Genomic DNA, 20,719 nt, shown 5'->3' on the forward strand with positions numbered 1-20,719 from the left:
TGATAACTCTTGGCCCCTGAAGCACTAGGGATTCCGCTGGAGGAAACAGCTCGCGGTGCAGCGGTTTAGTGCCTTACCATGGTAGTGTGCCAATGGCTTCCTCCTATTTCACTGTGGCCCTTTGAACTTCTCATTCTTCCCAGGAAAACCATTTCTGAGAATTGTTTAAAAGTTTGTATCAATCCTGCAGAGAGATGCTCAGATGGATGGATCAAAGCCTGAAAAAGCACGAAGAAGAGCTGGGTTGGGGGAAATCAATGCAATGAGGGCACTGGGTCTGTTTTAGCCCCCAATTTACCTCTCTGTTACACTGCTCTGCTGGTGTAAGCCAACATATAAGGCCTATGGTGCAAGTTCTGCAGGTCACTCCTAATATCCAGATACAGCTTCATGGACTGTTTCTGGAGCACATATTGCCTTGGGACCACAAGGCTCACACATGATGCCCTTACAAACCACTCCACTCTTTGTACAGAAGAATCGAAACCCTGGTTCCCACTGGTCATCCAAGTCTTGTTACTGAACTTGAGAGCAAAGAAACACCCTTAAGCCGTCACAGTGACAGGCCTGTCCCCTAGGGACTAGGGACCAAGGAAGAAACCACCCAGTGAAAGTATCAACGAGAACTGTCGGTCCTCAGAAAAACCTCATGGCGGTTTAAACCTGTCACAGGGTAAACTACTTTTGGATACAGAATGTTCTAGAGGAAAACAAACACAAGAATGCATTTAGATGTCACTCATTGAAGTGCACTTCCATTTACTCCATCATTTTCTCTTTTTTCCATCAGACGTCAGTAAGCGGCAGCAGTCATGCTAATTTCACTCTCTACTGTAAATATTAACTCACAGAGCGCACACATTTCTGGGACACAGAGTTTATGGAATTTTTCTCCAATCATTTTAAAAGCAGTTGGTTCTCGTGCTTCCTGCTCTGAACTGGTCTTTAACTCTTGGTTGTTCGCCCTTTAAACTGGACTGATTAGCCAAAATTTTTACATGCAGCAAAATTTTCCTGTTGTGAAGTTTTAGAATATGTCTTACTGACTGTGTAGCTATGGACAAACACACACACAAGGGGTCGCGGCGAACCAGAGCCTAACCCGGCAACACAGGGCACAAGGTTGGAGGAGGGGACACACCCAGGACAGGACACCAGTCCATCACAAGACACCCCAAGCAGGACTCGAATCCCAGACCCACCAAAGAAGAGGACCTGGCCAAACCCGCTGCACCACTGAACCCCCCTTATGGAAATACAGGTACGTTAATAAATTTACTACAGCAGGAGGTGGAATTCGAACCTGGTCTCTTCAATTGCAAGGCAATAGCTCCAACAACAGTGCCACCTTCTGGATTAGTTTCAATGAGCTCAGAGGGGCTTCAGTTCAGTCCTGGACAGCAAAATGTATTATAGCAAATTTTTACGTAGCAAGAGCCACAAGGATTAAAAAATATCTCTGTGACAACATAAATAACAACACCCACAAGACTATTTACACTAGTTAAAGGAATGTGGATTTGCACACTGAAATGCACCAAATAGCACCATTCATTCTTTCTGTATATAAAAAACAGAAAGTGTGTTACTTTTTCATAGATGATGATTCCACCACATGAAAAAGAACGGGCATAACTACTAGCACTTTTTTCACCGAGCTGCAATAAACCTCTTAGAGGTATTATTGGTTTTCCTTGTTTTTGTGTCGAGCCCAAAAGCGCGAGAAAGAACACAGCGGCAGATGGGCCCTTGAGCGGGACGGCAGTCTTATTAGCTTCTCACACTGCTGCGCTGAACTCGTCGATAAATATTTTATTTTAAATGTAGTTATAAATTAAGGAAGAGCACTGGCAATGATCACACCCTGTGAAACTACACCTTTGAAATGCTTTAACTCTTCATCAGTGTTAAAGATGTGGTTTGATGTAATCCCTTGTGTTCTAGTGAAGACCCCCCCCCCCCCCCAACTGGTGGAAATAAGGGCTTTGGATGAGGCCCCCCTTTATTCCTTGTGCACGCTGGATTCCCCAGGCACTTGGCTAGAGTTCAGGAGGAGCAGAATGAGGGAATATGCTTCCAGTTCCTGGCGTGCCTATCCAGCTGCTGTGTTTTTTGCTTTAATAACCCCACAGGACGCTGTCCGAAGAGGGCAACAATCGGGTAGTTGTGGGTGGGGATGGGAGAGGTGCATGTTGGGTCAAAATAGCCATGTTTTCCAAAAAAACATTCTGCTATTTTTGCATCTAAGTGGAAGCTGTTTTACTTTATAATAATAAAAGACATGTTTACAGAGAAGCTTCCAAGAGATCAAGACCTGTTTGTGGAAGTCAGCTAACTTAAGGGAAACTTTACACACATTGAAATTGTTTTTTAAATGCAATCTAATATGACTAATTTTTGCAAATATAAGCTTGGACATAATAATTTTTTCATCCTTATAATTAAAAACATTTTAATCCAATTTTTTTAACAGTAATATAATTTTGAAGTATAGATAAGCATAAGGTCTCCCTTATCTACAAAGCTGTACATATTTTTTTTAGATTATGTGGTCCGTAGTATCAACCTTAATAACAGACGGTGGGACACGCAGAAATTGCGCTGCACAAAGGACGTGACACGGCTTCTGTTTCAGAGTAACAAGGCAGGCAAAAGGCAACAGCACCGCGCACCAACGCTTTCTGCGCTTGTGTTTACGTCATCTTCTTTGTTGCGGTTTACGTCATCAATAGAGCGCCCAGAACAAGCCTGCGATTACATCATCTTATGCGACTCATGAACAAAACACTTCGCTTAAAACAAAACATTTACTAATTTTATAATACAATAGAAATGATGAATATGCATTAATTACATTAAGACATTCTGCAAAAAACAATAAAAATTGTTTTCGCAATCAAAATATGCATAGAGGTTAAAGGTGAACGCTTGCGGGCCGAGGGCGTCAGGAGGTCGCGCGACGTCCGAGGGTGATGGGAGTTCACAAGTGGGAACCGAGTGTTGACGTCGTGTTTTATTTAATAAAATTGTTTAAAAGTTAGAGTTCGGGCCCGGTCTGTTCTGAGTCAGGTAATTATTTGTTCTGAAAGTGTTTGTGAAGAAGCTCCACGTGTTTCACTGGTTATTTGACGTTATGCGTTGGACTCGAGACGCAGGGCTCCGCGCGAGCTCGAGAAACAAACATGCAGGATCGTGTTGGGTATTATTTATTAAAGTCATTTTATTATTGCAAAACTCGCATAGGGCAGAGAACCTTGCTCAGTCCGTGTCGTACTCTGTTTTTGTCGCTCTTCATTTTGACTTGGCGAATAACGAATTAGATGACTAATAGAGCCGGTATAATTTATGATAATATAATTATGATAATATACTAATACTAAATACACTTAATTAATATACTTAATACTAAACTAATAATTATCCATGTAAGTCTGACTGATTCATCATCATCATTCATGACATGATTGAAAAGCTGTACAGGTTTTTTTCCAATCATGTGGAAATGTATATCATGGAAACTTGGAGCCTAATTCTCGTGTTGTTTATACATACAAGTTACATTGTAACACGTATCCTAAGTGAGCTGAGCTGGCCTTGTTCTAGATAAATCATCATGCAGCTGGATACTCTGGAATTAAGTGTTTCTGTGTGAAATATGTTGAACAGTAGAAATGATGTACAGTATATAGTTTCCCATGATGGCTGTCCTACCTCTCTTTCTTTATTCCAGGCCATCAGTACAGATTAAGACCCATTGCTCCATGTGATTGTCCCCCACCGGGAGGCGTTCTCGTGGTTGATGCCTGGCACCTGAAGGGTGGCACGATGCCCGCAGCAACTGTGGACCACAGCCAGAGGATCTGTGAAGTTTGGGCGTGCAACCTGGAAGAGGAGCTCAAGAGGATCCGACAGGTCATTCGCAAGTACAACTACATTGCCATGGTGAGTGTGTGTAAAGCGCCCCGATGGGTGACATTATTGCTGCACCATGCTTTTCTCTCTGTGTATGAAGTGGGCTTGATATTGTGCTGCCTAAAGTAAAACTCGATTTATACTCTGCCTCATCTTAGAAATGCAGATGTATTTTAGAATAAAATGCAAATAAGCATTTTCCAGTTCATGTACATTTGTAAAACTTTCTAACACAAGGAGCTGGTGTATCTTATTTTTTTAAAATGATATAACATCTATGTCTACTTGTCATGTTATAAGCCATACAGCTTGATGCATTTATAAAATACTGTTTCTTTCACTACATGCTTATATCAGTGGTAGATGGATGGAATACTAGACTTTCCTTAATTGTCTGCAAAATGTTTACGCACGATAGTTTTGTATAAGTAGTGTATACGTTGTGTATTTAGTGGTTTAAGCTCCCTTTTTTTTTTTTTTTTAAATGAAGCGACATAACTTGGTTGTTTGTAGGACACAGAGTTTCCAGGTGTAGTAGCAAGGCCGATCGGAGAGTTCAGAAGCAATGCCGACTACCAGTACCAGTTACTGCGCTGCAATGTGGACCTTTTGAAAATAATCCAGCTGGGTCTGACGTTTATGAATGAGCAGGGAGAATACCCCCCAGGAACTTCAACATGGCAATTCAACTTCAAGTTCAATCTCACGTAAGAAGACCTGTTTTCTCTCTCCTGTACTCTTCTAGTTTCCTCATGTCAGAGAAGAGGTCAGTTCCTCCTCATCTCTTAATAGAAGACTTCCTTTTCTCTTAGTGTTCAGTTTGTTTTTGTCTACGCATTGTAAACATTTTATCTTACCTGTATTTTACATGGATAATGCAGGTGATATTTGTTTTTCAAGAAAAACAACCTCTAAATTGTAAGAGAGTGGAGTACTTGCTGGTTGGACGTGGCCAGCAGCCGTGTGTTTCTTTTGCATCCGGCAGAGAAGACATGTATGCGCAGGACTCCATCGAACTCCTCACTACGTCAGGCATCCAGTTCAAGAAGCACGAGGAGGAGGGCATTGAGACGCTCTACTTTGCAGAGCTGCTCATGACCTCTGGGGTGGTGCTTTGTGATGGCATCCACTGGCTCTCGTTCCACAGGTGAGTCTCTGCAGCCCCCACACTGTCCTCAGGCAAATTGCTTCATATTTCATACCCTCACTGTTATTCCACTGTATGTGCCTGCAGCGGCTATGATTTCGGATACCTCATCAAGATCCTGTCCAACGCCAACTTGCCAGAGGAAGAAGTAGACTTCTTTGAGATCCTGCGTTTGTTTTTTCCTGTCATCTATGATGTGAAGTACCTCATGAAGAGCTGCAAAAACTTAAAAGTGTGTGAGAAGTTGCCTAAAGTGGAATAAGAAAAATAGTGGCTCCTTGTATTACAAACACTTTTGAAAATATATATTTTCCACTTATCTAATTTCTTTGTTGCGGAGTGAAAGCAACCTGCATTTTTCCAGATGGATGGTAGATGGCAGTAAAGTGTTAAATTGACTCAATTCCACTCAAGCATGGGTTACACCCCATGTCTGGTGTTCCCAAGTGTAGGTGGTCAACAGCAAGTTTTTTTTTTTTTTTTTTTTTTTTTTTTTTTTTTTGTTAGTAGCTGTAGTTCAGGTTTCTGTTGAACCTGATATCAGTTTTAAGCTTCTAATCATTGTGACTTAAGTCTAGACAAATTGAATTAAAACCAGTCCTCTCATCCCTTTTGTGATTATATGTCGAGGAGCATGTATAAGGCACTTACATGGTAAGCAGCGTAGACTTGCCTTTTCCTTAGGAATAGGGGCTCTGTTTGCTTTTTTCACACCTCTTTCGCATGTTCTGTTGACAGGGAGGCCTTCAGGAGGTTGCAGAACAGCTGGAGCTGGAAAGGATTGGCCCTCAGCACCAAGCAGGATCGGACTCTCTACTAACTGGCATGGCTTTCTTCAAGATGAGAGAGGTAGCGCACTGCCTGTGTGTAAGTGTACTATGTGTAAGTTGGGGCTTGTGGACCCCAGTTCAGCACATTGTCTTTCTTATGCAGATGTTCTTTGAGGATCACATTGATGACGCCAAGTACTGTGGTCACCTGTATGGCCTGGGCTCGGGCTCGTCTTACGTTCAGAATGGCACAGGCAACGCCTATGAGGAAGAGGCTAACAAGCAGCAGTCATGACCCCTGACCCCTAAACCATAACCTCACCTTCTCTGCTGGTATGTATCGCAGCCCAGGACAGTGACTGGGGAGAGGCCGGAGCTTGAGGAGAACCAAGCGTGGATGGAAGGATAGAGAAGTTTTCTGGGTCTTACATCCAGACAGTCTACTGCAGTTCACACGCCAGATGTTCCGTGTTCAATTCCCTGTTGGGAGCAGCCAATTGGTTCATTTGAATTTCACATGTAGCGCTTTAAATGTGGGATTTTAGTTTGTCATAAAACGGAAAGTTCACACTTTAAAGCTCTTGACCAGATTTTTTGGTTTTATGAAGAGTATTGATTGGCATTTCTTCCTTTTTCAGAAATGTAAATGCAAGAGACACTTCCTCCTCTTTGTTGCCTTTTGTACATTAACATTTGTCACTAAATGTATGTCTTTTAAGGCAAAAAACGGCTTTTAGTTTCTTCTTCCCATAAACTTCAGCCTTAATGAGCTTTATGTTTTATAACTTTTTTATATTATTTATTATGTTGGCTATGTAGCTATGGAAGCTGAGTGTGACATGGCAGTCCCCTTGATGTGGCGTTCTTCCTTCTCTGGCGCAGGTCTTCGAGTGTGATTGGTTGACATATGCCCGACCTCACATTGACACGAACACCAGTGAACAAACACCCATGAACACGCGTTTCACTCGAGATTTTACCCCATACTCAGTACGCACGTTTTACTGTTAAAGGTTCTGCAAAGAGACCAGCTCACTGGCCACTCAGTCAAAGGAGCTCATCTAAACTTTTCTATCTGGATCTTTTTGTTACCCACTTTCACTTTCTAAACTGGCTTGAAGGTTTTGTAGTGTTTTAGTACAAAAAAGTCTAGAGCTTTTATTCATTTAAGAAATAATGCTTCTTAATCTAAAGCGAATGAGGCAAGTTGTCGGAGCAGCGTCATTTTACCTGTACTGTCAGTTCTGGTTGAAGCACATCTGTGCTGCCTCCTCTTTGCTGTTGTGTTGCTTTACAGTTCATCCCCGCTTCCTGGATCTATTGCATTACCATGGTAATTGGACGATGATCTTGTACATGCTGTTGTTGCATAGTACCTGGAGCTCATCCGCAAACGTGTTGCATGAACACGGCTTGTGATCCTTTGTTGAATGTTGCATTTCACCATGGGACGCAAGGAGAAACTTTACCGCTTGCTTTTTTCTTTTTTTTTTTTTTTTTTTTTTTATAAAAACTTTCTGCTGTGTAACAGATTCCTGTTGAAAAACCATTATGCAATATAAAGGGTGTTTGTTTTTAGAGCTTTTGTAAATAAAGGCTGCGGACTCTTCTTTCTTAGACCACGAAATACCTCGTGTCCTTATTAACTTGGCTTGTTTGTCGCATTTTAGAGTGAGGTGTAACATTTTGTAATACTTCAGGATCAGCAATGCATCATACATGTCTAGTTGAAGAAATGGCACAAACTACAGCAACAGCTTGTGAGGCAAGGAAGAAACACTTTTTTTTTTTCTTGATAAAGGCATATGTTACACTTCACATCAATTTCAATGTAAAAGACTTAATTCCAGGTAACTAGCAAGTAAAATTATACAAAAATATATTATGTTGTACCGTTTCCATGGTACATTAATTAGAAGCATACATAGTAAGATGCACTTTTCTGGAACAAGTAATGCAGCATTTGGCAGTCAGACCAAGGAATTCAACATGGAATAACAAATTGAGGGGGGTGGGGCAGGCAAACAGTTTGATACTGGAATCAGCAGTGCAATAAAATGTTACCGTTTCAAGGCAAGTGTCATTGTACAGCATTGTGTTTTATAGGTAAAACATTTACCTGTATGCTAGGATGTGGCCATAAGTGGATCAGTTTGTTGTCATGGTGACTGAAGACCACTGCACTGCATCATCCTGGACACATTTGGTTTTGCTCCATGTTTCTGAACTGGGGACCAGTTGGTTTATGAGTCAGTCAGGACTAGAGGGCCTGGGGGCTCATCAGCATACTGCCAGTTCACCACAAGACTTGAGAGCACGGTGTTGCTGCTCATGCTGCTTTAGTGAAGCGGTAGCTGTGAACCACCCTTTCGGCTTGTTTTCCTTGAGTCAGGAAACTCTGGGGATGAGCTGAGAACATTTCTATTTGAATTGTATTAAACAGTCAGGAGGCTCTACAACTACCATTAAGGACCATATCAATACTAAATATGCCTCCAGGTGTGTCACTAAACTAACCAGTACAAACCTCTGTGGGTTCAAATCCACATCTTAGATTGCAAAATGATTTCTGACATTCTTCATATCATGCTGAAAGGGTATTTCTGTACCATTAACATGACAATAACACTACATTGCAAAGAACATTATGAAAGAAAGTTTTTGCAGTGCAGATTTCAGGCCACAGGCTGAAGATAATGAGAAGATCACTGATTTTACCTCAACAGTTTAAACATTTACATTCATGTTCAAGAGGGAAAAAAAAATATAGCTTGGAGAAGACACGTCAGCTGTGGAACATGAGCCACTCACGTACAGTCGCACGTGACATAGTAACCAAAACAGTACGGTGCCGGGTAGCCACTGAAAGACACGTCCTACTGGACAACACAAGTGTGTAACAGTGCATTTGGTACAAGAAAGTGCTTTTCATAGTTACTTTTTTTTGTTTTTGCCATACACAATATGTAACAGTTTACCATTTATACAAAATCAGTTTAAAGCCGAACAAATACCCTTCATAAATATTTCTGAACACCTAGTTTGTCCCAAAGGAAATCATGATTCTGCTGGGCAGATACTTCTGTTTTAAAATGTAAGGTATGGGTATGAAATGAAAATTAAAGCTTACATTCTTTTAAAAGTCCATAATTACCCACGTCTGCTTCAGCATTCCTGTTAGCAAAATCAAGGCCCTTTGGTTAAAATACAAACTGCAGCATTTTTGGAGCGGCCATCACTTGTCCAAAATGCAGTTACCGTACAATAGTGTGTGCTTGACCGGGTATCAACTGTAAAAAAGCTGCCTGTGTCTGGGATGCAGTCTCTGGTTGGAAGTGTTTCGGTAAGTGGGTCTCAATCTCCACCACACACAATTCAAGGAACAGCGTGGGCCTCTTCCGCGTTAAAGAGACGCGCTGGGTGTGAAACCTGCAGGTGGGAAGACCCGACCCGCACAGCGACGGCACAGAACATGAGCGCATATCCACCCGGGCCAAGCAGGGACACGTCTTCCGACTGTCTTCACGGGCCGGAACTGCGAGAACAAAGAATGTGCTGAATGTCAGTAAAATGGAGCACAAGTGATGCGCCGTGTAATTCAGCCACTTGAGTAAAATACCTATAAAAAACAACTATTATGTAATGCTAAATTTTTTCCTGTTTAAATCATTAGATTTTTTACACATTGGGAAATCATCTGAATTAAACAATGATAAATTACAATCTTTTTTTTAATGAAGCCTAAAAGTTTCCACGTGGGGGGGGCGTGGCGGTGCAGCGAGCCTGGCCGGGTCCTGCCCTCTGGTGGCTCTGGGATTCGAATCCTGCTTGGGGTGCCTTGCAATTAATTGGCGCCCTGTCCTGGGTGCGTCCCCTCCCTTTCCAGCCTTGCACCCTATGTTGCCGGGTTAGGCTCCGGTTTGCTATGACCCCGCTTGGGACAAGCAGTTTCAGCCGACGCGTGTGTGTGGATTTCCACATGTGAATTATTAATCTGTGTAAACAACACCACCATGTAGCTCCTGCCCTGCAGATCTGTGTGACCAGGTTAGGCATCAAGGTGAACCCAACCACCTCATGCGATGTACAACTTGTGACCCGGGTGGTGGGCATGTTGCTCCTTATCATGGGGGGCAATTTTTTTGCTCACATTTTGGCTTCACACTGGCTTTACCAACAGGCTCTTCAGAATTAACGCAAGGAAGTCAGATTACAAAAGCAAATGTGACTTTGTTCATTTGATGTTTAAAATAGGATTAATCAGCATGAGTTATTTTTAAAAAAAAGAAAAAAAAAAAAAACCTTGTTAGAATACACAAGAAACATTCGATACAGGATTTGGCTTCAAAAGGCCAAAAGTCATTTTGACCATTATCAGGTGAAAGGGGAGATTATGTTTCAAGGATATAATAACAGTGCTGGCTTGAGGGATCACTTTCACAGATGCTATCACTGGCCACATCCTGGGAGCCCACAGACATTGACCTGCTCCTCTACAGACCGCCTGCAGCGTTTTCATTCAATACACTAGATCACATCCAGCATCAGTTCCCTTCTCTTCGCCAGTTACACTGCTTCCTGTTTCCCACATCGTGTTCAAAAACCACAGTTGCGCTCTTGGAAATTGATACGTCTGGACCATTCATCCCATCCTGTCCACTAAGGAATTATAAGGCATTAGGATTGTTATCAGGTCCTGACCAGCAGGTATGTCGGCTATAGGAAATGTCAGGGGAAACTGAAGCCCTATTTCTGACAGGCATGGATGCTTTCAATTTACAAATGCACAGAATATACAAATCATAATAGATGAAATGCAGTATGATCGCAAATAACACACGCTGTTATAGCCTCAGTTAACATTGTTAAATATTCAATGTCAAACGTTGATAAAGGATGTGAGCCTCTAGAAAAGACGGTAATTATATTCCGAAGTTCCGATGAGATCACATTTATGGATTTGAGGTGCCCTGCCGTGTAAAAGAACCACACAGGTTTGGGTACCTGCTTTTCGCAACAGAAATCTGTTTAAACACAACATGGTCCAATCAAGGTACCATGCAAAAATCCACTTCAAAAATTGCTACCCATCTCAGGTTTGCAAAAAAAAAAAAAAAAAACTGCCTGGGTGTGCCACAGCACTACTGTTATAACATTATGTTTGGAGGAAAAAGCACTGTAGACTAACACCATAACCTCATCTCACCTATGAAGCATGGTGGAGGGAGCATCATGTTGTGGCACTACATTTTCAAGAGCTGAGAGAAAAAGAAATTCCGAGTTTTATCAAAAATTCTACAGGAGAGTGTGAGGGATTCTGTGTCTGTGATCGGAAGGTCAAAAGGAGTAGGATCATGTAGCATGACAATGACTCCAAGAGTAAATCAATAATGCAGTACAAGATGAAGAAGGCGGCATGGTGGCGCTGCAAGTAGTGCTGTTGTCTCACAGCGCCTGGGTGGTGTGAGAGGACATGGGTTCGACCCCCGCTCAGTCTGTATGGAGTTTGCATTTTCACCCTGTGTTTGCATGGAGGTGCTCTGGTTTCTTCCCACAGTCCAAAGACATACTGTTTAGGTTCCCCCATAGTGTGTGAGTGACAGAGAGAGTGTGTTCCACTGATGTATGGATGAGTGACCCAGTGCACATAGTGTATCTAGCAGTGTAATTCACCACGGTGAATAAGGTGTGAGGGTTGTTACCACTACATAGAGTTCATTGGAAGTTGTTTTGGAGAAAAAGTGTCTGCTAAATAAATAAATGTAAGAAATTCTGCATTTCAGAATGGTCAGAGTCCTGACCTCAGTCCTAATGAAATGATGTAGTTTTATGTGAAGTGAGTTGTTTGTGCGAGGCATCCCAGATATATGCATATATGGAATAATTTCTGTGAAAAGGAATGGCTCAAAATACCTCCTAACCTTCACAAGCCTGATGAACAGCTATAGGAAGCACCTGGAGGAGCTCATTGCTGCCAACGAGGATTCCATCCATTATCAATGGTTCAAACACTCCTTCAATCATCGACCTTGAACATTTAAACAATGCGTTCCACAAACATGTGACTGTACAATTACATGTACAATTTGTTTAGCCAAACTGTATTGTGATGACTTAGACCAAGGTCAGATTTTCAGACATTCAGACAAAAATCCAGAAAATTCCAAAGTGTGCACTTTTTCACACAACTGTTTCAGCATCAGGGTGAATCCCTCAGTATACTTACCTGTCTTTCTGAAAGCACTATATATGGAACGTATTTGTAAAGAATTTTCATACTTGCAAATATCATAATCGATAACTAATGGCATTATACTTACATCACAGTTAAACTGATTTCTAATAATGAAATTGTTTAAAAATGTTGATGCTAAAATACCATTTATGCCCATTTTGCCACATACCTTGCGTTCGCCATTAAATTCTAAGTTTCATTTTCTATGGTCATTGCTGGGTTGCTTGTACCTGAAACCCGAAAGAGAAACAGTGATTGAGTGCAAGCCATGCTTGCTCACATAGTGTATGCCTTTCTGAAGTGCGTTGACACCAGTCCAATATGAAACAAAGTAAAGCAACGTTTACCAAAAAGAAAAACTGGCACACGTTGCTTTAATTAAAGCTCAGATATTTCCGTGTGTTAACTTTCTGCAACTTACAACAGACCTGCATCCAATCAGCCTTGGGAACCAGCAGGAGGCGCTATGCTGTAGAGGCTCTCACCCTTGGTGTCCTTATCATCAGCTCCGTTGCTTTCCGTCCAGGAGTGGCCTGCAGCGAGCAGCCGGCTCTGAGACTCCCTTAGGGGCTTGGCAGGAAATTGAGGCCCCTCTCCAGCACTGGTTGGAGGAGCCACAATTAACATCTCCAGCTTTGGGCAGCACAGGTGGGACACATGTAAGCTCTCTACTATCTACTCAACTATCTACTCAAGGTGCATGCTCACCTCTCGTTGGCCAAGGTGTGTCCGGTTGGTGTGTGTGACTGTTCGGGGTCCTGGGTGACCAGGCATGTTGGGAAAGAACATCCATCTCCCAGACTGGAAGACACCAAAATGCACAAGAATACATCTGATTGATGCCTGAATGAGGAGAAGAAGCCCTGAAGGTTTATAAGGGCTCTTTCCAGCGTTCACACCCTGTGACTCTTCACCTGGAGAAAATGGGCAGTGGCCAGAACTTCTTCTCATCCCCAAAGACCTGGCGGAAGTTCTTAGTGAAGCCCAGGCTGAAGCCATTCTTGTCCGCTCCGTGTCGGAAGGACGGGGCCCGGAAGGCCTCTGAAAGCAGAAACGGTCAATCAGACAGTAACCCAAAGTAAACCAGCTGCACTCCAACTCCACTCTAAACCGACGGCACGATACCTTGCAGGAATCCTTCTGTGAATTATTTTAAGTTTCTCCATATCAGCATTTTTCTCTCTTTTTTTTTTTTGCTTCTGGAAAATGTACTGAACAGCATTTTTTTTTTTTTTTTCCTCAGAAACGTGCCACAAAAATATTCTATAATAAAATTACATGGGAAAATCTCACCAACAACTGGTTCTGCGGTTATGATTTTAGCACTATTCTCAGCCATCCTCTATTGCCTAGTACAGCATTACTATGTGTTTTTTACTACGTTTTGACATCGCTACATGTTTGGGGGGGGGGAATCAAATCAAATACATTGAGGTGTCACAGCAGCGGTGGTCACACGGACACGGGGACGGGAGATTTACCGAGGGTGGAGCGGTTCTTGCACACGAGCCAGCAGTGGTAAGCGAAGAGGGAGGACAGGCTGACGGAAAACATGGAGGCAGCGAAGAACAGGAACATGATGTGGAATTTGGCCTGAGTGTCAGGAAGGCCGCTCTGTGGAAAGAGGTGCGTGCAGGTGTCAGAGGGGACGCAAACGGAGCTACTGCCACCAGTGCGATCACAACCGTAAGAGCGGCTTCAGGGTGCTGCACCGTGTCATTTCAACATGGTCTAAAAATGCTGATCAGGTCATATATCTCTTACTCATTCATCACCTCATCAGTGTTTCTACTCCAAATGATACTTAACGTCTCAGCTACAGGTAGTTCAGAAATCATACAGACATATGAATTCTGAGCTCTACTGCTGTTTACTAGGCTATAACGTGCGTGACCAATCAGCAGTCAGAGTACGGGATCACTGATTGGCTGGGACTCCTACCCAATATTCTTTGAGTCGAAAATGGGCTTTATCGCCAGCCTTGGAAAGACACAGAAACACCACAAAGAATTAAAAAGTGGAAAACACACCTAGGAGGAAATATGTCAGAAAGAGCTTTGCATTCATGAGGAAGAGAGCAGCTCAACATGACGTCAGGATTTGACTGATGACAAACTTACAGTCCAAAACTTGATGAAATACTGCACATCTGTGGCAGCGACGAAGAGGCAGTAGAGCAGAGAATATGCTAGAAAAAGCATGAAAAACTTGTAGTTGGAGAATCCCACACAGTTGTTGACCCTGGTAAAACAGAGCAGAGAGAGCAGTGAGCAGAGGTCCCTCGTCGCTCAGGGTACAGCTGAACGTGGTCCTTCTAGCAGAGACTCATCCTTCCACATCCGGGCTTTGCTCAGATGATCACAAACAAATGACTCCGGTTGTCTCTAGGTTTACATTTACATTTATTCATTTAGCAGACGCTTTTCTCCAAATTGACGTACATCTCAGCGAAAATACAATTTGTGCATTACGTTAGGAGAAAGAGAGACATAATTGCAGACATGTGATCCTTAAGTAAACCTAGTTTGTTTCTTTCCACTTGATGCACCGATGTTCATCACACAAGCAGGTGCATAAAACTCAGGATAGATGAATCCTGATCACCTTACTACAATTTTTGATTTTTTTTTACAAAGGTACACGAACATTTACATGCAATACAGGAGTAGCGGCTGCGTAAAGACTTCTCTGGAATGATCATAAAGTTACGGTGCGTGCACATTTACACCTTACATGACATCTACAGCTTGAAAGAAACTCACACCCAACCCAAACCGTACCGTGTTTACACAGTTACATAAATACAGCTGTCATCTACAGCATGTGCCATGAACTCATTTGATTCCTTCCCAGATGTCAGTGCTTTCATATAAGCCACAGGTCTGAAGAGTGCATGTGCAGCTCTGCTTCACTGTTTGAAGGTCTGAGACAACACCTACCAAGGACAGTGGTGATCCATCTTCAAGATGCACCTAGAAAACATGACCACAGTGTTTAATGACATTCACAAACGCGCCGTCCACTGCAGCATCCATGCGGAAGGCCATGTCGGGGTGTGTGGGGTGCGTGGGCTCTTACTTATCGCAGACAGAGCAGTGGTGGCAGCGATCTGGCTTCACGAGATGGCAGCGATCACAGTAGCGTATAGCTGAGGAGAGGCCACACGCTGCACGGTTACATGGACCACGAACAATCGACAGACCACCTAACTGAGGAAAATGAACCCTGATGGATTCAAAGGGCTGCCGGTGCACAAGAATGGACCACCAGCTGACTCCCCAGGGATCTCTAACCTTGACCTCACATGGAGATGGCAACTTCGTGGATGAATGAAGACAGTGTAGAGACATGAGTATGGGCGGTGAAGACATGAAGTGAATGTGCAAAGCGATTCTCACCTCCAGACATGGTGCGGGTGTAGACAGGCAGGTCTTTTGCTATCCTCCTGAGGATCTCCTGCTGTGACTCCGTCCGGTCCTCCCGCTCGAGCGCCTCCCTGTCTGCGTGCGACAGGTGAAACTGCAGGGGGGCGAGGAGGGAAGGAGACCACGGGGTCGAGTCACATCTCCCAAATCCAGCCTTCACACTGATCAGTCCTTCTTTCAAACCTGTCTTCTCACAGGCAATTCAGGGATGCCTGTGACAGTAGCCAAGATATAATGTTCAGCGAGTTCACAACGTGCTCTTTGCTCCTTCATACTTTCAACCCGCTCTGCTTCCTCCAACAAGATCTCAAGTTCTGCACCTTGAGGAATCATTGTAAAGAGGAAGGTCACCATTTTCATGCTTGGGTACTTACTTGGATCATACTTACTTCGATGTGTGTTGACACCTCAGATCCCTTTTGGAACTGTCACTTCCGTTTTTATGTTTACGTTACTTCATTTAGCCGACGCTTTTCTCCCAAACGACTTCCAATTAACTCTATGTAGTGTTACCAGCCACACACCTTATTCAGCAAGGTGACTTACACTGCCAGATACACTACTTACCCTGGGTCACTCACCCATACATCAGTGGAACACACTCTCTCTCTCACTTACACACTAGGGGTCAAGAATCCGCTTGAACAGCATGTCTTTAGACTGTGGGAGGAAACCAGAGCACCCGGAGGAGACCGACGCAGACATGGGAAGAACATGCAAACTCCACACAGACTGAGCAGGGATTGAACTTACACTCATGTCCTCTCACACCACCCCAGCGCTGTGAGACAGGAGCACTACTTGCTGTGCCACAGTACCACCCCATTTTTATTTACTTTGTACTATTTGTGGTTTTTTTACCAAAAAGTCCAAAAATGTGTTAAAAATACATATTAACCATTCAGTTAACAGGCTTATATGCACTTTTTTTTATTTATTTATGCTTTTCTCCAAAATAAGTGTTAAGCTATTTACAGTGATTCATTCCTTTATACAGCAGGTCATTTTTACTCTTATTAGTTCAGGGTAAGTACCTTGATCAAGGGTACTACAGGAAAAGCAGCATTCGAAATCAGATCCTTCAAGTTCAAGGCAACCACCACGCATCTTAATTTTCCACGTCCATGTGTTAAAAAAAAAAAAAAAAAAAAGAACGAGACCAATTTCTTGGCACTTTTCTGACTGTTAGCCCAAGAAACCCACACCATTTTCAGAGTAGAAACATTGCTCTGTTAGTCGTGTGAGACAGAAACGCAGCATTGAAAAGAGAATTAATGTGCCCACACTGCACACACTGACTCTCACCTCCTTCAGAGGGGTCACTGGCTTCGTGAAGACCGTCTGCCAGTAGGCCCACACAAACATGAAGAAGAAGAAGTGATACGCCAGCAGGTAAACGACTGCAAGACAAAAACACAACTGTACAGTTTTATTCTGTTATTATGAAAGAATATGTACTCATCTGCAGTCTGTCTTTTCTTCACCGAGAGTAACTGTCTAACAGGTGAGACGTGGGCCTGCGGAAGCAGTACCATCGAACGGCACAACCGCCAGGGATGAGAGTGTTTCAGAGGTCCTACGGAAGGACACGGGGACGGCCAAGAGGAGCGGCGTTCAAGTTGTCTCACTGAAGGTCTGTAGAAATTCCCTACTCGAGTGAAAGGGGGGCAATGCATTCTGGGAGAGAAATATCGTTCATGCAGCTGTATCAATGACATATTCTGGGGGGGTTGGGGGGGTACTCACTTTTTTCTCCAATGTCTTCAATGGACTCTGAAAGACACAAAGACAGGACTGTCACACAGTAGTGACACTAATGCCGACACTGCAGCTCAGGTCATTAGAGCGAAAGGAGGAGCACTGAACAGCCTGTCAAACATCAAATGCTTTCGATCCAGAAGACATCATTTGTTCAGCTTGTCGATGGGAATTTTCCCAATTTCAGCATCTCTACACCTTTTTATTCCGCTGTCAGCATCTTCCGTCAAAAAGCACTAGGACTCACGCTACCGAAACACAGCTAACACACCACTGGCCACCTGCTGCTGTGAAGGTGATCGAAACACCTCGAACCAGTCGCTGCGGTGCCCTCTCTGCATTCGAGTGCAACATGTCGTGTCTTTTCAGAACAGTGCTGCAGAACACACCCCGAATGACCCTGCCCTGATGTACTCAAAGTTTTCACTATGAGTTACTTGTATAAATTCATTACACGTTCCATCAGTTTTCAGCAACTGCTTGTCTGCTGCAGAGTTGCAGTGTACATTATACATGTGCTGTACACTGGATCACAGGCAAGCCTGTGTTCATCTAAGGTATGTCAGCTGCACCCCTCCACAGTCCACATCTGGTCTGTAAAACCACCTGATCACTGTGTGTTTAAAAAGTTCTGAGCTCCACGGAGCCAAGCCGACCAAGCGCTGGCAGGGAAAATAGGAAAACTGTCAAAACATCCAGACGAAGCCATGAAAATGTGTTGCAGCTTGGTGAACGGTGCCATCACAACCTTCTGCTGGTGATGTGGAGCACCATCTGCAGCACAGCCTTCATTCATTGGAGAAGAGGACGTTACTCCTCCAACGGTCACGGTGAGGGGTACAAGAGCAAGACAGAGTGATCCGCTGAAGTGGTGCCATGTGGAGCCCTGCAACATGGGCTGGACGTGGGGCCACCAGTCTAAGTACGACCTTCTGACTGCTGCAGCTCCCCCCCCATGTCCTGCCCATTTACATTGACATTATTTAGCTGATATTTCATCCAAAGCGACTTATAATGTACAACGACTTGCACTAATTTACTCATTTAGACATCTGGGTAAATTTACTACATAAGTTCCGTGATCAAGGGTCCTACAGAAAGATGCTTTATTAAAACCTGCAGCCTCCGAATCCAAAGGCAGCAGCTCTAACCACGACGTTACATACAGCTGTTCTGTCCCACACTATCTTTTGTTGAGAACGAGAGTGTTTCCGCAGCCATGAAAAGGACACTTCAGGACTAGATGTTCTGCAGCTTATCACCACAGCAGATGCATTTAGCAGGAGGTTTCCTCTCTGAGCCTCATTTCATCTTCCTGCTTCCACAGACAACCAGAAGATTTCAACCGCATGTGAGTCTTGTGTATGTCTGGTGTGATGTGGAATCACACGTCAGCAAGGAGGGGAGTCATTCTGGTGCGGCCAGACCGAGGATGAGGAGGGTCTGAACCTCCACATCACCAGGTGCTCTGTGCTGTGTGTGTGTGTGTGTGTGTGTGTGTGCACTCAGTCCCTCCTTCATGAAGAAGAATGAAGAGCTAGAGCCCCCTCTGCACAGAGAAATGAGCAGACAGAACAAGAAGCACATGAAGAAAGGAAGGCAGTCAAAGTTAAACAGAGCAGCAGCTGACACAGTCATCGTCATCATCGTCATCATCATCACCACACCACGTATGAAGTGCTCATTATCAATAATCCCGTTGATGATGATGCTGCTGCTGATGATGATGATGATGACAATGCTCTGACGTTACTCAGCATCGCTGCATTTCTCAGCTCTCCACACTCCCGCATTAAAATAATCTTGACAACTAGAGAGTGTAAAAACAAAGACAAATAAAAGATGCGCGGTTTTGTCTCCAGGCAACGGACGTCGTCATTACGACTCCCGTTCGTTTCAGCGCAGAAGAGAAAGGTGGTGAGATACTGCCATGTACGCATAAAATTGTACATGAATTAAAAGTGCTTACAAGCTGTTACAGCTTTCCGCTGTATTCAGATGACGAATACTATGCTAGTATTAAAAAAGTACAGCACGACGGAATACAGTACAGCCCTCATGATCTATCATCATGATCATCTCTGGTAAAAACAGCAGCGTTAGTGGACACTAGACTAGTGCGTATGTGTGCGTGTGTGTGTGTGTTTGGAATGCGAAATAGACGTCCCTCCCCACTATTTACGATTACAATTACTACTACTACTACTACTACTACTACTAATAATAATAATAATAATAATAATAATAATACATGCTATTAACAATAACAACAACAACAACAACAACAACAACAATAATAATAATAATAATAATAATAATAAGTAGGGCGCTGTATCTCTGCTCGTGCGGACAGAGTGCTCGCAGAGCCCGAATATAATAATTTACATGATTTATATTTCTAGTCTATACACATACACTTCCGACGTCGGCCGTCGCTCACCGACACAGAGCTGCAGCACATAGGCGTAGTAGGACCATCCCACGATGATGCTGATGAAGACCACGGGGATCCAGTAGATGACCGTCTGACACCTTCTCCTCAGACCGCCCGAGCCGGACGGCGCCATCTTCACCCAAAATCACCGCCAAGCAGCTCGAAAACACTTGGAGAACAGCCACACCGCCGCCGAACGGCTCTTCTCCTCCAGCAGCTCCAAGAGAAAAACACCTCCTGCTGCTGCTGCTGCTGCTGCTGCTACTGCTGCTGCTCCTTCACACCATCGAGCGGCAGACAAGGGAGTCCCTTCGGCAGCAAGTTACCCTGATCCTCTTCTCCACACACACAGCCTGGCTGGAGTGAGAAGAGCTCTACTTCTCTACACACAGCATAATCCACAGCATCTCCTCTTCTCTGCACACAACCTGGTTCAGAAGATGGTCTCCCAGCCCAGAGCACCACATGTGTGTAGGTTCATGCTCCGTTCACACAGTTTCCCAGCGTAGTTCATGTAAAAGTTCAGTCAAAAGATATTGAGACATTGATTTATTAAAAACTCCGGTTTCTGGCTTGGGACAGAATACTTAAAGCATTACGAAGAAATACTAATAATTACTGCTCATATGCATTTACCATGAATATGTCCATTCACCTCTCCATTTTCAATCATTTTAGTTCAAGGTAGTGGAACCGGTCCCAGGAAAATGCTCTAACATCACAGGGTAATCACACCCACACACACACGACTTCCATAAGCCTTGCATCATCTGTGTCAGCTTTTGCCCACGTGCCCAGTCTGCTCATGATGTGTCCAAAGTATGATAACCTCAGTCTTATATTTGTGCTTTCAGCAAGAGTACTGCCACAACTACTAAGAGTACTGCCCCACACCAAGATGCTCCCTCCACCATGCTCCACAGCTAGAATGTGATTTTAGTCCTCCCCCAACATTCTGCAATTTTTGCCGAAGCTCAACTCTTGTCTCATCTATCCAGAGAACATTTTTCCAGCCGTGCACATCCAGCAAGCCTTTAG

General features: G+C 43.7%; 2 protein-coding genes and 1 long non-coding RNA gene across 5 annotated transcripts; 2 read left to right on the plus strand and 1 right to left on the minus strand.

Annotated features, from left to right (window-relative positions):
- Window positions 1–2,931: 2,931 nt before the first annotated feature.
- cnot7 (CCR4-NOT transcription complex, subunit 7) lies at window positions 2,932–7,328 on the plus strand. Of its 2 annotated transcripts, XM_018746686.2 has the most exons (7): window positions 2,932–3,069; window positions 3,731–3,942; window positions 4,426–4,619; window positions 4,898–5,059; window positions 5,147–5,291; window positions 5,798–5,908; window positions 5,993–7,328. In XM_018746686.2, exons 2-7 carry the CDS (start codon window positions 3,826–3,828, stop codon window positions 6,122–6,124), a joined length of 861 nt encoding a protein of 286 aa, XP_018602202.1. In that variant the 5' UTR covers window positions 2,932–3,069; window positions 3,731–3,825; the 3' UTR covers window positions 6,125–7,328. The 2 variants fall into 2 exon arrangements, with proteins under 2 accessions (XP_018602202.1, XP_018602203.1); XM_018746687.2 differs by lacking the exons at window positions 2,932–3,069; window positions 3,731–3,942 and having other exon boundaries at window positions 4,506–4,619; window positions 4,794–5,059.
- Window positions 7,329–7,386: 58 nt separating this feature from the next.
- Window positions 7,387–19,826, minus strand: zdhhc2 (zDHHC palmitoyltransferase 2). 2 transcript variants are annotated; one of them, XM_018746689.2, is made up of 14 exons: window positions 19,688–19,826; window positions 17,236–17,262; window positions 16,795–16,889; window positions 15,463–15,583; window positions 15,143–15,212; window positions 15,004–15,036; window positions 14,185–14,305; window positions 14,006–14,044; window positions 13,546–13,678; window positions 12,979–13,105; window positions 12,773–12,865; window positions 12,550–12,665; window positions 12,234–12,294; window positions 7,387–9,364 (listed from the first exon to the last, which is right to left on the minus strand). In XM_018746689.2, the coding sequence occupies exons 1-13, from the start codon at window positions 19,812–19,814 to the stop codon at window positions 12,254–12,256; spliced, it is 1,143 nt and encodes a 380-aa protein (XP_018602205.2). In that variant the 5' UTR covers window positions 19,815–19,826; the 3' UTR covers window positions 7,387–9,364; window positions 12,234–12,253. The 2 variants fall into 2 exon arrangements, with proteins under 2 accessions (XP_018602205.2, XP_018602206.2); XM_018746690.2 differs by lacking the exon at window positions 14,006–14,044.
- On the plus strand, window positions 19,135–20,378 carry LOC108931097 (uncharacterized). Its single transcript, XR_001965884.1, has 3 exons — window positions 19,135–19,179; window positions 19,791–20,152; window positions 20,360–20,378. It is a non-coding gene; the product is annotated as an uncharacterized LOC108931097 (long non-coding RNA).
- The last annotated feature ends 341 nt before the right edge of the window (window positions 20,379–20,719 follow it).

The sequence above is a fragment of the Scleropages formosus genome, chromosome 5, assembly GCF_900964775.1.
Source record: "Scleropages formosus chromosome 5, fSclFor1.1, whole genome shotgun sequence".
In the NCBI taxonomy this organism is placed as follows: Eukaryota; Metazoa; Chordata; class Actinopteri; order Osteoglossiformes; family Osteoglossidae; genus Scleropages; species Scleropages formosus.

What these genes read in the sequence shown, in the direction of transcription:
- cnot7 (XM_018746686.2), top strand. Translation starts at nt 3,826, where the DNA reads ATGCCCGCAGCAACTGTGGACCACAGCCAGAGGATCTGTGAAGTTTGG. An exon ending in CACTGGCTCTCGTTCCACAG is followed by an intron (nt 5,060 to 5,146) that starts GTGAGTCTCTGC and finishes ATGTGCCTGCAG; the next exon opens with CGGCTATGATTTCGGATACC. An exon ending in CTTTCTTCAAGATGAGAGAG is followed by an intron (nt 5,909 to 5,992) that starts GTAGCGCACTGC and finishes TTTCTTATGCAG; the next exon opens with ATGTTCTTTGAGGATCACAT.
- zdhhc2 (XM_018746689.2), bottom strand. Translation starts at nt 19,814, where the DNA reads ATGGCGCCGTCCGGCTCGGGCGGTCTGAGGAGAAGGTGTCAGACGGTC. An exon ending in CACCCGCACCATGTCTGGAG is followed by an intron (nt 15,213 to 15,462) that starts GTGAGAATCGCT and finishes GCCTCTCCTCAG; the next exon opens with CTATACGCTACTGTGATCGC. An exon ending in CACACCTTGGCCAACGAGAG is followed by an intron (nt 12,666 to 12,772) that starts GTGAGCATGCAC and finishes TCCTCCAACCAG; the next exon opens with TGCTGGAGAGGGGCCTCAAT.